This window comes from Phyllobates terribilis, unplaced genomic scaffold, assembly GCF_046119375.1.
Source record: "Phyllobates terribilis strain yellow unplaced genomic scaffold, ASM4611937v1 Scaffold_3__8_contigs__length_932513732, whole genome shotgun sequence".
Taxonomy (NCBI): domain Eukaryota; kingdom Metazoa; phylum Chordata; class Amphibia; order Anura; family Dendrobatidae; genus Phyllobates; species Phyllobates terribilis.
Window position 1 is genome coordinate 924,259,797 of NW_027362763.1, and position 15,243 is coordinate 924,275,039.

Sequence of the window (15,243 nt, forward strand, 5' to 3'; positions counted from 1 at the left end):
ATGGATGTCAGACATCTGTACCATCCTCCAAAACTTTGAGGACTCCATCAAGATGGTGAGCGGCGATGACGCCATAATTAGTGTCACCATCCCGCTTCTCTGTCTTCTGAAACGATCTCTGCTCACAATCAAAGAGGATGCATTGCAGGCGGAGCACGATGAGATGGAGCAAGGAACCATACAAGGGTGATTACACACAGCCAAGCCTCATCTCATCCCAATGTGGATTGGGTGACAATGAGGAAGAGGAGGAGGAGGAAGGACAGGAGCCAGTTTCATGCAGTATAGATGGTACTAACTGCACAGCTGTCATACCGTCTGTTCAGCGTGGATGGCCAGAGGACAGAGAGGAGGAGGAGGAGAGCATGGTCAGTCATCCTCTTGGTAAGGACACGGAAGTCTTGCCTGTTAGTAGTCTGGCACGCATGGCTGAGTTTGTTACGCTGCCTTTCCCATGACCCTCGCATTCTCAAAATTTTGGGTGACACTCATTACTGGTTGGTGACACTTCTAGACCCACGCTACAAAGAGAACTTTATATCTCTTTTTCCTGAGGCGGACAGGTCTACAAATATGGGGCTGTACCAGAAGGCCCTTGTTGCGGAACTATTAAAAAAATAAATTCCCATCTGAAAACGCTGGCGGCAGAGGGCACACTTCGTTGGACAACCAAGGAGTACAGGCGAGAGAGACGCAACTTCAATCCAGCAGAGGCAGGGGAACACAGTCAAAGTTCTGGGACAGTTTTCTCAGACCCTCCCAACGCACAGGCCCTGAGGCGCGGGGTACTGTCACAAGGAGTGCAAAGTTTGGGAAGATGCTGAGGGAGTGCCTTGCCGACCGTACCAACGTCCTCCGTTATTCCGCTGTGCCTTATAATTATTGGGTATCCAAGCTGGATACGTGGAATGATCTGGCTCTCTATGCCTTGGAGGTCCTGTTCTGCCCTGCCGCCAGCGTTTTATCAGAGTGGGTTTTTAGTGCTGCTTTTGGAATTATAACTGATAAGCACATCCGCCTGTCAACTGACAATGCTGACAGGCTGACTCTTATAAAAATGAACAAGGGCTGGATTGGGCCAGGCTTCTCAACACCACCGAATGATAGCAGCGTAACATAAACTTAAATCCAGTGTCTTTTCTTGGGAGGTGTATTATTCCCATGCACCTTGTCACACCCACACATGGGTATACGTTTCCTGATTTTGGCTATTTGCTCTTGTCCTCCTCCTTCTCCTCATTCTTCACCACCATATCACCAAGATGACCGTGGTCTGTGATGCAACACCCACATAATTTTTTTAAAGGGTGTTTATGATGCCCGTAAAAAAAATTTTTTATACAGTATGTTCATGTATACCCCCCAGGGGTAAATGTTTGTCAGCCCATACACTTAGTGCAAGGGCATTACAAGTATAGGAGGCCTGCTCCTTTCTAATGGGAACATTTTTTTATGAGGCCCTCCTCCACGTCTCTTCCAAGGGGCATTGAAGTGCCTCCAAATTTTTGGCAGCTATTGCATTCACTGCATAGGCCAACACTATGGGAGACTCTCTCCATTCTAATGGGAATTTGTCGTTCCTGTGGCCCTGCTCTAAGTGTCTTTAAATTCTTAGTGGGGTTTTTCCTAAAATTGGTCAGCCATTGGACTCACTGCATACCCTATAACTGTATAGCAGACCCTCTCCTTTCTAATGGGAACATGTCGTACATTGCTACTGTGGCCCTGCTCCGAGTGTCTTTAAATCCTTAGTGGGGTTTTTCCTAAAATTGGTCATCCATTGGACTCACTGCATTCCCTTTAACTGTATAGCAGACCCTCTCCTTTCTAATGAGAACATTTCATACTTGTTACTATGGCCTTGCTCTGTGTGTCTAAATTCTTAGTGGGGTTTTTCCCAAATTTTGGCAGCCCTTGCAGTCACAGCATGGGCATTACCACTATAGGAGACCCGCTCCTTTATAATGGGAACATTTTTTTTACTGAGACCCTCCTCTATGTCTCTTCAAGGGGGTATTGGGTTGTGTCCAAATTTTTGGCAGCCCTTGCAGTCACTGGATACGCAATAACAGTATAGGAGACCCACTTGTTAATAATGGGAACAACAAAGCATAGCCGGCTGATGGCTCTCTAACAACAGTGAGGGCCGACTGCTGGCCTTTTAAGAATAATAAGGGCCGTCTGATGTCCCTATAAAAATAGGCTTTATGACTTTCAGAGTCCCTCCATCATAAATAAAACAGGATGTGTCTGATAATGTGTCACACACCACAGATAAGGTTGAAAAATGTTAAAATGACATTTCCCGGTGAATGCATTTTTCTTAAAAAATAACGTAAAAAAACCAAAACAATAGGATCTTTCTTTAGCATAAAAAACAGCGTCGCCATTTTAACCTCAATGTAATCACATTGTTCAGCTCATGCACCTCCTCCTCCATCTCCGAAATGACCACATCAGTCACAAGCTGACAGCACTGCAGCACTGCCTTGGCCAAGAGACAACAGGCTGTGCTGAAGATATCATGCTTAATGCAGGCATGGTCGTGTGTGACAATGGGTGGAACCTGGTCACGGAGAAATGACAGCTGGAGTAGATATGGTTTCCCTCTATGCAAGTCCTCTGGTGGGCCCGTCCATCCTTGCCGAGAAGCATCCCTGGCTTATAAAACTGTGGCGGAAGGTTCCTGGACACTTCATGGCTGCTTTTTTAATGTGGATCGGACATGCTAATGCATGTTATTTATTAAAACGCATTGCAGATCAGGCCATTGTCCAACTCTGTATTCATGAAATTAAATGCGCAAAGAAAGATGTGTGTGTGTCAAAGCACCACCGACAAGAGCGAGTTGATGTTGGACGGGCTGCCATTGCTTCTGCAACAAGCTGCAGTAGATGACTTCCTGCGAGAAATGACACCCAGGGTAGATACGGTTTCCCTCTATTCCAGTCCTTTCACCGAGCTAAATTCAACTCTCAGCAAAAAAGTTGCGGACTGGCTCCATACCGTCCCTGGCCACATTCACCTGTCCACGTGTTTGAGGTTAGGCGGTCCTTCCCAGTAAGTGCACTGGGGAGCGCACGGGTAATGTTGTGGGACCCGTGCTTGTGGAAGGCGGAGACGATACCAGGAGAAATAGTGGCGGCTGGGGACCGAGTATGGACACCCGGCAGCCGCCGGCATGAGGTTGTGAAAAGCTTCCGCCTCCACGAGCTTAAAAGGCCATATTTCAAGTGCAAGCAGCTGCCCAGAAATCTGGCAGTTTAGTGTTGCGGCCTGTGGGTGGGTGGGTGGCTGGCTGCAAACTTGCACTTGCATTCCAAGTAACAGAAAACTAAGCAGATGGTGGCCTCTATCATCATCATGGCCTCACCTCGGCACTATGAACTCTCCTGAAGGAGAAGCCAGGGCCCGCCGGAGGAGTCTCCGGTTCTCTGGTGGGCCCGTCCAACCCTGCCGAGAAGCAGCCCTGGCTAAGAAAAGTGTGGGGGAAGGTTTCCGGACACTCTATGGCTGCTTTTTTAATGTGGATCGACATGCTAATGCATGTAATTTCTTAAACTGCATGGCAGATCAGGCCATTGTCCAACTCTGTATTCATGAAATTAAATACGCAAAGAAAGATGTGTGTGTGTGTGTCAAAGCATCACCAACAAGTGTGAGTTGATGTTGGACGGGCTACCATTGCTTCTGCAACAAGCTGCATTAGAGGACTTCCTGGGAGAAATGACACCCAGGGTAGATACGGTTTCCCTCTATGCCAGTCCTTTCACCGAGCTAAATACAACTCTCAACAAAAAAAGTTGTGGAATGGCTCCATACCGTCCCTGGCCACATTCACATGTCCACGTGTTTATGGTTAGGCGGGGAGGGCACGGGTAATGTTGTGGGACTCGTGCTTGTGAAAGGCGGAGGCGACACCGGGAGAAATAGTGGCAGCTGGGGACCGAGTATGAACACCCGGCCGCCGCCGGCATGAGGTTATGAAAAGCTTCCGCCTCCACGAGCCTAAAAGGCCACATTTCAAGTGCAAGCAGCTGTCAAAAATTTGGCAGTATAGTATTGCAGCCTGTGGGTGGGTGGGTGGCTGAATACTTGCGCTTGTATTCCAAGATATGGGATAGGGACAACTGAAAGCTGCACTGGGACAAGGACGTGGACGGTGATTGTTGCAAGTCTGCAACGACAGGTGCATGGCGGGAGGCATCTTCGCATGCACCAAGGATCACTTTTGATGGGCACACTTTTAGGCAGTGACCTGGGAGTCAGAAATGCTTCCAGAGGTCTTCCCCATGCTGTTTCCATGTCTTTTCAGCACTGTATGCATGTGTCTGATGATGTGTCACACACCACATGGCCAGATAAGGTTGTAAAATGTTAAAATGAGATTTCCCAGTGAATGCATTTGTCTTTGTTGAAAGCAATGAAAAAGTGCAAAAACGCATCAAAAACACTAAGTATGAACATAGCCCAAGGTGTGGAGGAGTATTTTTGTTTTTTGTTATTTATTTTTCTTTATATACATTGTACATGTCATGGAAAGGATGTTCCTTAACATATTTCAAAGGAAAATCCATTTTGGTTTAGTTTTGGTATGTTTTATTGTGAGTCCGTAAAAGTGGAGTAATACCTCTGACAACGTTGTTGACAGCAGTGACCTGGGAGTCAGAAATGCTTCCAGGAGTCTTCCCCATGCTGTCCCCATGTCATTTTAGCACATCGATTTGGGCAATTTTTAGGCCCTCTGCAGACCGCCGGGGGGAGCCGACTGAAAAATGCTCGAGTTTCCCATAGACTTACATTGGGCTCGTTGCTCGGGTCGAGCACCTGAGTATTCCAATTTGCTCGACCCAAGCAACGAGTACCCGAGCATTTTAGTGCTCGCTCATCATTAGTTTTCACATTCTCTAATAGCTCAGAATGTTATTAGGTTGATTCCCAAGTGAAAATCACTGATTTGAATTACGGAGCAGCCATGAAGTAGATTTCCTAAGAAAAGAGAAACAACGTCATCCAGCTGAACAATAGCGGTCTCTCGGCCAATAAATTTGGCAAACGGCATCATGTGAGTGCCATGAGATTTGGGAGAATACAAAATGAAGTCCGTCCACCCATTCAAAAACCAAAAGGTATACGTCTAGGCAAAATACTGGAGTCAACAAGTGGCTCATCACAAGGTCTATCAGTTCTGGCGCGACAAACATGACAGTGTAGGAGTCTTGTATGCTTCGCACTAGTGAGATCAAAGACATCCATGCAAGCACCGTGCAATGCAAGTTACACAAGTCTGGAATGGTGGCCCGAAAAAAGGTGAAGAAGCCTCGACTTCAATACCATCATGAGAAGCGTGTGCTCAAGTTTTAAAAAAAAGTACGAAAAGTGGACCGTAGAAGATTGGAAGTGGGTTATTTGGAGCAATGAGAGGAAAGTCAATAGACTAGGCTCTGAAGGGTGCAAATGGGTCTGGAAGAAGCAAGGAAAAAAGGGGCTAATGGATCGAGAAATTGAAGGAACTGTCAAGTTCGGTAGAGGAAGCCTGAAGATATGGGGCTGTTTCACAGCCAATGGCATTGGATACTTGACCAGGATCGATGGTGGTCTCATTGCTGAGCTATATGCGAGTATCGTATAAGATGAGTTACTATGGGTATGAAAAGGATGACATAGTGTTCCAGCATGACAATGACCCAAAGCATATGTCGAGATTGGCGAAGAAATGGTTCAATGACAATGAAGTAGAGGTGCTGGATTGGCCCCCACAAGCCCCAGACCTCAACCCAATCGAACACTTGTGGGTAGCAATGAAGAAAAATCTGTATACATACACAAGTAATTTGACCAGTATGCACCAACTTTGGGAACTTGTATAAGAGATCTAGGTTCAGATTTTGGTTGAGACATGTTTGAATCTGATGTCCAAAAGGATTCAGGCAGTGTTGAAAGCCAAAAGGTGGATTTATAAAATACTAACAAAATAATATGCAAATTGCCTCTTCAGAGAAAAAGAGGACTTGAACTCTATGGCGCCACCTATTGGAAGCAGCAATCCTACAAGTCACAATCAACTCTTTAACAAAATAATAAAAATTAAAATTTAGATTTTTAGGAGCAAAATAGTAACAATGCAGTGAACAGTGACCAATGCAAAAGTACAAACACGCATCAAAAACGCTACGTGTGAAAATAGCCCAAGGTGTGGAGGAGCATTTTTGTTTTTGGTTATTTATTTTGCCTTATATACAAGACCACTGCCCCCTGAGGAAGTACGGAAACATGTGTCGGGGCTTCTTCAGACACCATTGGTTGCCTCCATCCTTTTCACTAATTATGTTATATTAGGCTTAATCCATGGGATATTTATACATTTGTGATGTTGTGTATTACCTGCGGCTGATTTCTGAGTTGGCCTTATATATGCTTTACTATATGACAATTCTGTTGTGACTCTATCAACACACATTTTGTTGTTAATAACGAATTCTATTGGATATGCCATATGACCTTATGTGTTATAGTGTTGGTTTAAGATCTGATGCCAACTGTGTCTCTATCTACCCTCTTTTGCCTTGTCTGCCCATGTTATGTCTTATATTACATGGAATTTATGCAATGTGTTTTTCTAAATATATTTAATAAACTTATGAACTCTTTTGAATCATCACATTGCGCTTAACCATATTTTATTTGGGGTGTTTTAAACACTTATGGTTCTCTTTTTTGTGTTCAATTGATATTTAGTGGTATACCCCTTATTACTTATGAGGTCCTGTTCTCCACTGTCATTTTTTTGTGGCGTAATACTCTGACAACAATGCTTCCAGGGGTCTTCCCCATGCTGTTTTCATGTAATTTGAGCACTGTTCCCATCGATTGGGGCAATTTTTAGGCCCTCTGCAGACCACCGGATGCAGGAGGGGGGGAGGCCACCGGAAAAACATTGGGCTCTGTACTCAGACTGAGCACCCGAGTATTCCAATTTGCTCGACCCGAGCAACAAATACCGAGCATTTTAGTGCTCGCTCATCACTAATTGTTACCCTTTTGCTCGTCACTGTAAATGGAAATGAGGCTAAAGGACTATTGTAGATCTGAAGCCTCTGTTACTCCAGCTCTATTACCTGCCCAGCATCACCGCCTCTTGCTTGATGGACAGCCTCTACTATTTGTGACTTCAGGCAGGGGAGTCGTCAGCAAGTAAGAGGCGGTAATGCTAGGTGGGAACTAGAGCTGGAGTGACATAGACTTCAAATCTACAAATAGCTCTTCAGCCTCATTTGCATTACATTTCAAACACTGATTTCTCAGTTACGGAAGAACGGACTGGCCATGTAAAAGTATTGCTGGACTTGTCTTTGAAAGAGTTACATACACATAAAAAAAGTTTGGGGTATGACATCTTGCTGATAGATTCCCTTTAACAAAAATTAAAGAGGGTTGGAATTTTGTTACTGATATTATTTCAACACCTAAGTGTTGAGTACAAGTTATTACAATTATTTCTAAGTTTTATCATTTATGTATTATTATTTTATGTAATTATAAGTATTAGTATTATAGTAATGTTACATTGGGAATGTTTTATATAATAATTGAGAAATAATAGTGTCTTTCACGGCTAAATTCACCCAGCACTTAAAGTTTTCCCTCCTTGTTTGCGGGTGCTCGGTAGCTATAAGCTATTAAAGAAGTGTTTCATAACATTTTCTTCCCAGTAATAGCAGAAATGAATGAACAGAATGGACACATACTGCTACTACGACATCATGATTACTGCTCCATTAGTATACAACACAGTTAATCCTTAAGGAAATACATCAATATTTGCTACACAACTGGCAAGCATGCTGAATTTAATTTTTTGTTTGTTTTTTTTCCTGACATAGCAGTTAACTGAAACCATTAATATAACTTACATTTTCGAGCTTGACAACTTTATATTTAGTAGATTTCTCTCTCACCTTTCCACTGGCTGCCATTTTTGAATAATAAGCCAGCTGGCCTGCACATGTTTTCTACCTTGACACATAAACACTCGCTCTTGAGAGGTTTGATAGAATGATTCTGTGTTTAGCTGGAATATAAAAAGCCTTCTGGCACTAAGTCTGTATTTTTCCATTCTGTCAGGATTACTCTTAAGATAGACTTCTCAAGCCAAACGCTTTAGCCTTGTTTATCTGTGCGTCTTAGTGAGGTGTTACAGGTTTACTTTTGCACCAGCACATTACTTATGACAGTGTATGGCACTGTTAAAATATTTACTTAATAAACAAACACTTCGAATGAGAGATTTATTTGTCCATGTTTATAACATGCAGCATTTTTAACACAGTATTTTTAGTCACTTAGTGTGGAGAAAAGCAAGAAAATCTTGACATTCATTTAACCCTATTGCAGCTAATGTTCTTTTCTATTTTTTATGGTCCTCTGAATTAAAGAGAATATTCTGTTAGGCAAGTTTGGATAAAAGGTTTTAGATTTTCCTATTCGTGAAAAAGAAACTTACCTGCTGGAAGAGGATGTTAAGTCAGAAACCGCATGTACCATATCAGTGGTTAATGCATCCAATACACTTGTAAGGAATTCAATTTTTTTGGGTCCAGGACAACCTAGAGAAATATGATGAAATATTGCATTACCACCTTTAATTGTGCTGTTATAGCATATATGACATTACTAAATGTGTATTCTTGAACTTAAAAAAAATGAAACTTATTGGATTTTATGGTTCAATACCCGTTCCCCAAATGGTCTTAATTTCAAAAATATCATATAGGTAACACTAAACAATTGCTACAAATCATAAAGCCTATATGGTCAGCCGATCTTATTTGGGTTACTTGCGATGTTACATCGTTATATTCCTACATCGCTATATTCCAGCATTACTCACAATAAATCTTATAGCCTTAAGCAATATTCACAACAAAATTAATACCAAACTTTATCACAAGCCTACTTGTGGCAATTCATTGTTATATGCTACCAGTTGTCACCCATATTATGTAATCAAAAATCTCCCCGTAGAGGAATTCATCAGAGCACGAAAAGCTTGATATTTCATATGATAAGGAATGTTATCACAGACTCAAATTATGTGTGTACAATGACTTTATACTTAATAGACCACAGTTTATTGCCCAAGCTAGATCACGCTTTCATTAGCTGTCTCCATCTATGACCATTAAAAATACAAATTTTACTGTTACCATGTTCAATAAAATGACATTTTCTACAACCTATAGCACTGACTATAAGGGCTCGTGCAGACGACTGTTTCAATCGGACAAGTGCTTATCCATGGTTTTTATGGATTGCACTCATGTCCATGTTATTCTATGGGGCTGTGCACATGTCTGATTCTTTCCTTTGACTGAGTATTCCGAAGAAAAAAAAATCGTAGCATGCACAATTTGCCTCCGAGAATCGTTGGATGGCATTCGATCCATTCAAGTGTATGAGTTTGTGAAAAAAAATGTAACCACACTAGAGTGACATCCAAGTGAGGTGCAATTTTCACAGACAGACATAATAGAGAAGAAACTTTTTTTTTTCTCTCTCCACCTCCAAGAAAATCGGATCCCACTCTGATCAAACTCTGACAAAGAAACTTACCCTCTTATATCAAGATGAAACTTTGGCCAAAGATTTGTCTCTTGGGATCAGATGCAATGCCCATAGGGCCATGACTGTGGGCAACCTCCAGTCAACAAGCCAGGTTATTGGCCATGGCATGAAGGTTTTCTCAACTCAGCTATCCATGAAAGGCTCTTTTAAATGTGGAATATCAAGGTGTAATCTTTGTAATCACACCCAAAAAATATACATTTTTTGTGTATAGAAAATAGTTTTATCTACAATATTAAATCTTTGATCAATTGTAACACAACCCAAGTTGTATATGTTGTGAAATGTGAAACTTGCTTATTACGATACATGAGATATACTACATATAAGTTTAAAACTAGTATTGCAAAAAATATCAGTGGTGCAATAGCTAATTCTCTAAAAATAAAGTGTATTTCAGATGTTTCATGACATTTCCTTGAAAAGCACTAAGATAATACATCATTGTTAATTAGACACAGCATTGAAAGGATTAACCGTCCTGTGAGGGGTGAAAACTGGACCCAATTACTGTTAGTCCTAAAAGCTTATTGGATCTTATGCCTCGATTTCCATTCCCCAAAAGATCTTATTTAGTGATGAGTGAGCACTAAAATGCTCGGATACTTGTTACTTGGGTGGTGGAAATCGTAATGCTTGGGTGCTCAACCCGAGTAACGAGTACAATGTAAGTCAATGGGAAACCCAAGCATTTTTCCAGCATTCCCCCTCCCCCGGAGGTCTGGAGGGGGTCTAAAAATTGGTCGAATCGATGGTGCCCTTACTATTGTTAACCCCTTTACCCCCCAGGGTCTTTTGCACGTTAATGACCAGGCCAATTTTTACAATTCTGACCAGTGTCAGTTTTTGGGGTAATTACTCTGAAATGCTTCAACAGATCCCGCTGATTCTGAGAATGTTTTTTCATGACATATTGTACTTCATGATAGTGGTAAAATTTCTTTGATATCACTTTTGTTTATTTGTGAAAAAAATAGAAAATTTGGAGAAACTTTTGAAAATTTTATAATTTTCAAAATTTGAATTTTTATGTCCTTAAATCAGAGAGATATGTTACACAAAATAGTTAATAAATAACATTTCCCATATGTCTACTTTAAATCAGCACAATTTTGGAACCAAATTTTTTTTTTTATTAGTGAGCTATAAGGGTTAAAAGTTGATCAGCAAAAGTTGATCAGCAATTTCTCATTTTTCTAACAAAATTTACAAAACCATTTTTTTAGGGACCACATCACATTTGAAGTGACTTTGAGGGGCCTTTATGACAGAAAATACCCAAAAGTGACACCCTTCTAAAAGCTGCACCCCTCAAGGTGCTCAAAACCACATTCAAGAAGTTTATTAACCCTTCAGGTGCTTCACAGTAATTTTTGGAATGTGGAAGAAAAAAATGAACATTTAACTTTTTTCACAAAAATGTTAATTTAGACCCAATTTTTTTATTTTCGCAGGAGTAACAGGGAAAAATGGACCCCAAAATGTGTTATGCAATTTCCCCTGAGCACGCAGATACCCCATATGTTGGGAAAAAACACTGGGCGCATGGCAGGGTTCGGAAGGGAAGGAGCACCATTTGACTTTTTAAATGTAAAATTTGCTTGAGTAATTAGCGGACGTCATGTTGCATTTGGGGAGCTCCTGATGTGCCTAAACAGTAGAAACCCCCAACAAGTGACAACATTTTTGAAGCTAGACCCCTCAGAGAACTTATCTAGATGTGTGGTGAGCACCTTGAACCCCCAGGTGCTTCACAGAAGTTTATAACATTGAGCCGTAAAAATAAAATTTTCAAATTTTTCCGACAAATGTTTTTCAGCCCCCAATTTTGCATTTTAATAAGGGTAACAGGAGAAATTGCACCATACCATTTGTTGTGCCATTTCTCCTGTGTAAGCCAACACCCCATATGTGGGAGAAAACCACTGTTTGAGCGCACGGCAGGGTTTGGAAGGGAAGGAATGCCATTTGACTTTTTGATTGTAAAATTTGCTTGAATAATTAGCGGATGCCATGTTGCGTTTGGGGAGCCTCTGATGTGCCTAAACAGTGAAAAAAAAACACAAGTGACACCATTTTGTAAACTAGACCCCTCAGGGAACTTATCTTGATGTGTGGTGAGCACCCTGAACCCCCAAGTGTTTCACAGAAGTTTATAACATGGGGCCCTTAAAATAAAAAAATCTAACTTTTTCTACAAAAATCTATGTTTTAGCCCCAAATTTTTTTTTTTCAGAACGGTAAGAGGAGAAAATGGACCCCAAAAACTTTTGTGCAATTTATCCTGAGTACGCCGATACCCCATATGTGGGGAAAATACAGTGTTTGGGTGCACGGCAGGGTTCAGAAGGGAAAGAGCACTGTGTGACTTTTTGAATGCAAAATTGGCTGGAATTGAGAGCGGATGCCATGATGCGTTTGGAGAGTCCCTGATGTGCCTAAATAGTGGAAACCCCCCACAAGTGACCTCATTTTGAAAACTACATCTCTCAAAGATTTTATCAAGGGGTATAGTGAACATTTTGAACACAGAGGTACGACACAGAAATTGAGAACATTAGTGTTATGTTCTGCTACCAGAGCTAAGGAAAGAGAGGAGATCTGTCCCTACGATAGAACTCAGCTTAATCCCTACGATGTAACAGGGGACCTGATCCTGCGATCAGACCTGCTAAAGTCCTAAGCTAGTCTGTACGGAGACCTATAGATGTGGGGAAGGAATCCCTACAAGTACTAAGGACTGGGAGGAAAATGGGACACCTCCTAACAGAAATAGTAGCAGACAGACGAACAAACAAAATATATAGAACAAAGAGGTCCGTAGACAAAGCAAACTAACAGAGTTAGATACAGAGCACAGGCTAGCAAGAAAGTAGTTAAACAATGAAGTCCAGCAAAGCCAGAAGGGCGGAGCAGGCTTAAATAGGCCAACAAGGTCATGTGACCAGCAAAGGAAAAAAAACCAAAGAGCAAGGTTCTAACAGTACCCCCCCTTCTAAGAGGATCCTCCGGATCCCCTAGGACCAGGCTTATCAGGAAATCTCCTGTGAAACGCTCTGATAAGTCTGGACGCGGAAACATCATCCGACCTCACCCAAGAGTTATCCTCGGGTCCGAAACCTTTCCAGGCCACAAGATACTGCAAACTACCTCTATACAGTCTAGAGTTAAGGATGCGAGAAATTTCATATTCCCCATCCTCCACCACCGGAGGAACAGAGGCAGAGGCGTCACAATCCGATACAACAGCTTTTTTCAACAGAGAGACATGAAATACCGGATTAATTCTCCAGGAGGTAGGAACCTCCAACCTAACAGCAGATTGGTTGACAACCTGAAGCACCTTAAAGGGCCCTACAAACTTGGGACCCAGTTTCTTAGAAGGAATCCTCAACCGCAGATTCCTAGAGGACAACCAAACCATGTCACCAACAGCGAACAAAACCTCCTGTCGTTTCCTATCAAAGTAGTCCTTAGATTTTCTGTTGGCCTCCTGAAGATTACCACGCACATCCGTCCAAACTCTCTCCAAATCACCGGAAAAATTCTCCTCCTCAGGCACGGCAGATCCCAACTTGGAGAACGACCCAAACGACGAATGTCTCCCAGAACAACAAAAAAAAGGCGAACAACCAGCAGAAGAAGATGTATGATTGTTCAGAGCAAATTCAGCAAGTGGCAGAAACTCAGACCACCCCTCTTGATTGTCTGCCACAAAACAACGCAAGAACTGCTCAACATCATGGTTTTTCCTTTCTGTCTGGCCATTAGATTCAGGATGATATCCGGACGAGAACGATAAATGAACTCCCAACCTGTCACAAAAGGCACGCCAAAAACGAGCCACGAACTGAGGACCCCTATCAGAAACAATGTCAGTAGGAACGCCATGAAGTCTGACAATTTCCTTGACAAAGGCCTTAGCGAGAGTTTTAGCGCAGGGCAGTTTGACGCAGGGAACCAAGTGACACATCTTGCTAAAACGGTCCACGACCACCCAGATGACGGTAAAACCCTCAGAGGGGGGAAGGTCAGTTATAAAGTCCATAGCCAAATGTGTCCAAGGAGCACTGGGAACCTCCAAAGGACAAAGCAACCCTGCAGCAGGAGTATGTGAGGACTTAGATCTAGCACATATAGTACATTGACGCACCCACTTAATGACTTCCTTCTGCCATCCAGGCCACCAAAAACTGCGACCCACCAGTCTCTTGGTCTCAGAGATTCCAGGATGACCTGCCAACCGAGATTCGTGACACTCAACAAACAAATCTCTCCTAAAGGTCCCAGGCACAAACAACCTCCCATGAGGAGTGTTAGATGGGGCATTCTCCTGTGCTTTAAGTGTTATGTTCTGCTACCAGAGCTAAGGAAAGAGAGGAGATCTGTCCCTACGATAGAACTCAGCTGAATCCCTACGATGTAACAGGGAACCTGATCCTGCGATCAGACCTGCTAAAGTCCTAAGCTAGTCTGTACGAAGACCTATAGATGTGGGGGAGGAATCCCTACAAGTACTAAGGACTGGGAGGAATATGGGACACCTCCTAACTGAAATAGTAGCAGACAGACGAACAAACAAAATATAAAGAACATAGAGGTCAGTAAACCAAGCAAACTAACAGAGCAAGACACAGAGCACAGGCTAGCTAGAAAGTAGAAATACAATGAAGTCCAGCAAAGCCAGAAGGGCGGAGCAGGATAAATAGGCCAACAAGGTCATGTGACCAGCAAAGGAAAAAAAACCTAACAGCAAGGTTCTAACAGTACCCCCCCTTCTAAGAGGATCCTCCGGATCCCCTAGGACCAGGCTTATCAGGAAATCTCCTGTGAAACGCTCTGATAAGTCTGGACGCGGAAACATCATCAGACCTCACCCAAGAGTTATCCTCGGGTCCGAAACCTTTCCAGGCCACAAGATACTGCAAACTACCTCTATACCGTCTAGAGTCAAGGATGCGAGAAATTTCATATTCCCCGTCCTCCACCACCGGAGGAAAAGAGGCAGAGGCGTCACCATCCGACACAACAGCTTTTTTTAACAGAGAGACATGAAAGACCGGATTAATTCTCCAGGAGGTAGGAACCTCCAACCTAACAGCAGATTGGTTGACAACCTGAAGCACCTTAAAGGGCCCTACAAACTTGGGACCCAATTTCTTAGAAGGAATCCTCAACCGCAGATTCCTAGAGGACAACCAAACCATGTCACCAACAGCGAACAAAACCTCCTGTCGTTTCCTATCAAAGTAGTCTTTAGATTTTCTGTTGGCCTCCTGAAGATTACCACGCACATCCGTCCAAACTCTTTCCAAATCACCGGAAAAATTCTCCTCCTCAGGCACGGCAGATCCCAACTTGGAGAACGACCCAAACGACGGATGTCTCCCAGAACAACAAAAAAAAGGCGAACAACCAGCAGAAGAAGATGTATGATTGTTCAGAGCAAATTCGGCAAGTGGCAGAAACTCAGACCACCCCTCTTGATTGTCTGCCACAAAACAACGCAAGAACTGCTCAACATCCTGGTTTTTCCTTTCTGTCTGGCCATTAGATTCAGGATGATATCCGGACGAAAACGACAAATGAATTCCCAACCTGTCACAAAAGGCACGCCAA

The 15,243-nt window shown here is 42.7% G+C and overlaps 1 protein-coding gene across 1 annotated transcript in view; it reads right to left on the reverse strand.

Moving 5' to 3' along the window:
* Positions 1 to 15,243, reverse strand: part of SMOC2 (SPARC related modular calcium binding 2) — a 748,277-nt gene that overhangs the window by 104,944 nt on the left and 628,090 nt on the right. Inside the window, exon 10 of the mRNA XM_073672815.1 lies at positions 8,504 to 8,606. Coding sequence (XP_073528916.1) covers positions 8,504 to 8,606 — 103 coding nt within the window. The remainder of the gene's footprint in view (positions 1 to 8,503; positions 8,607 to 15,243) is intronic.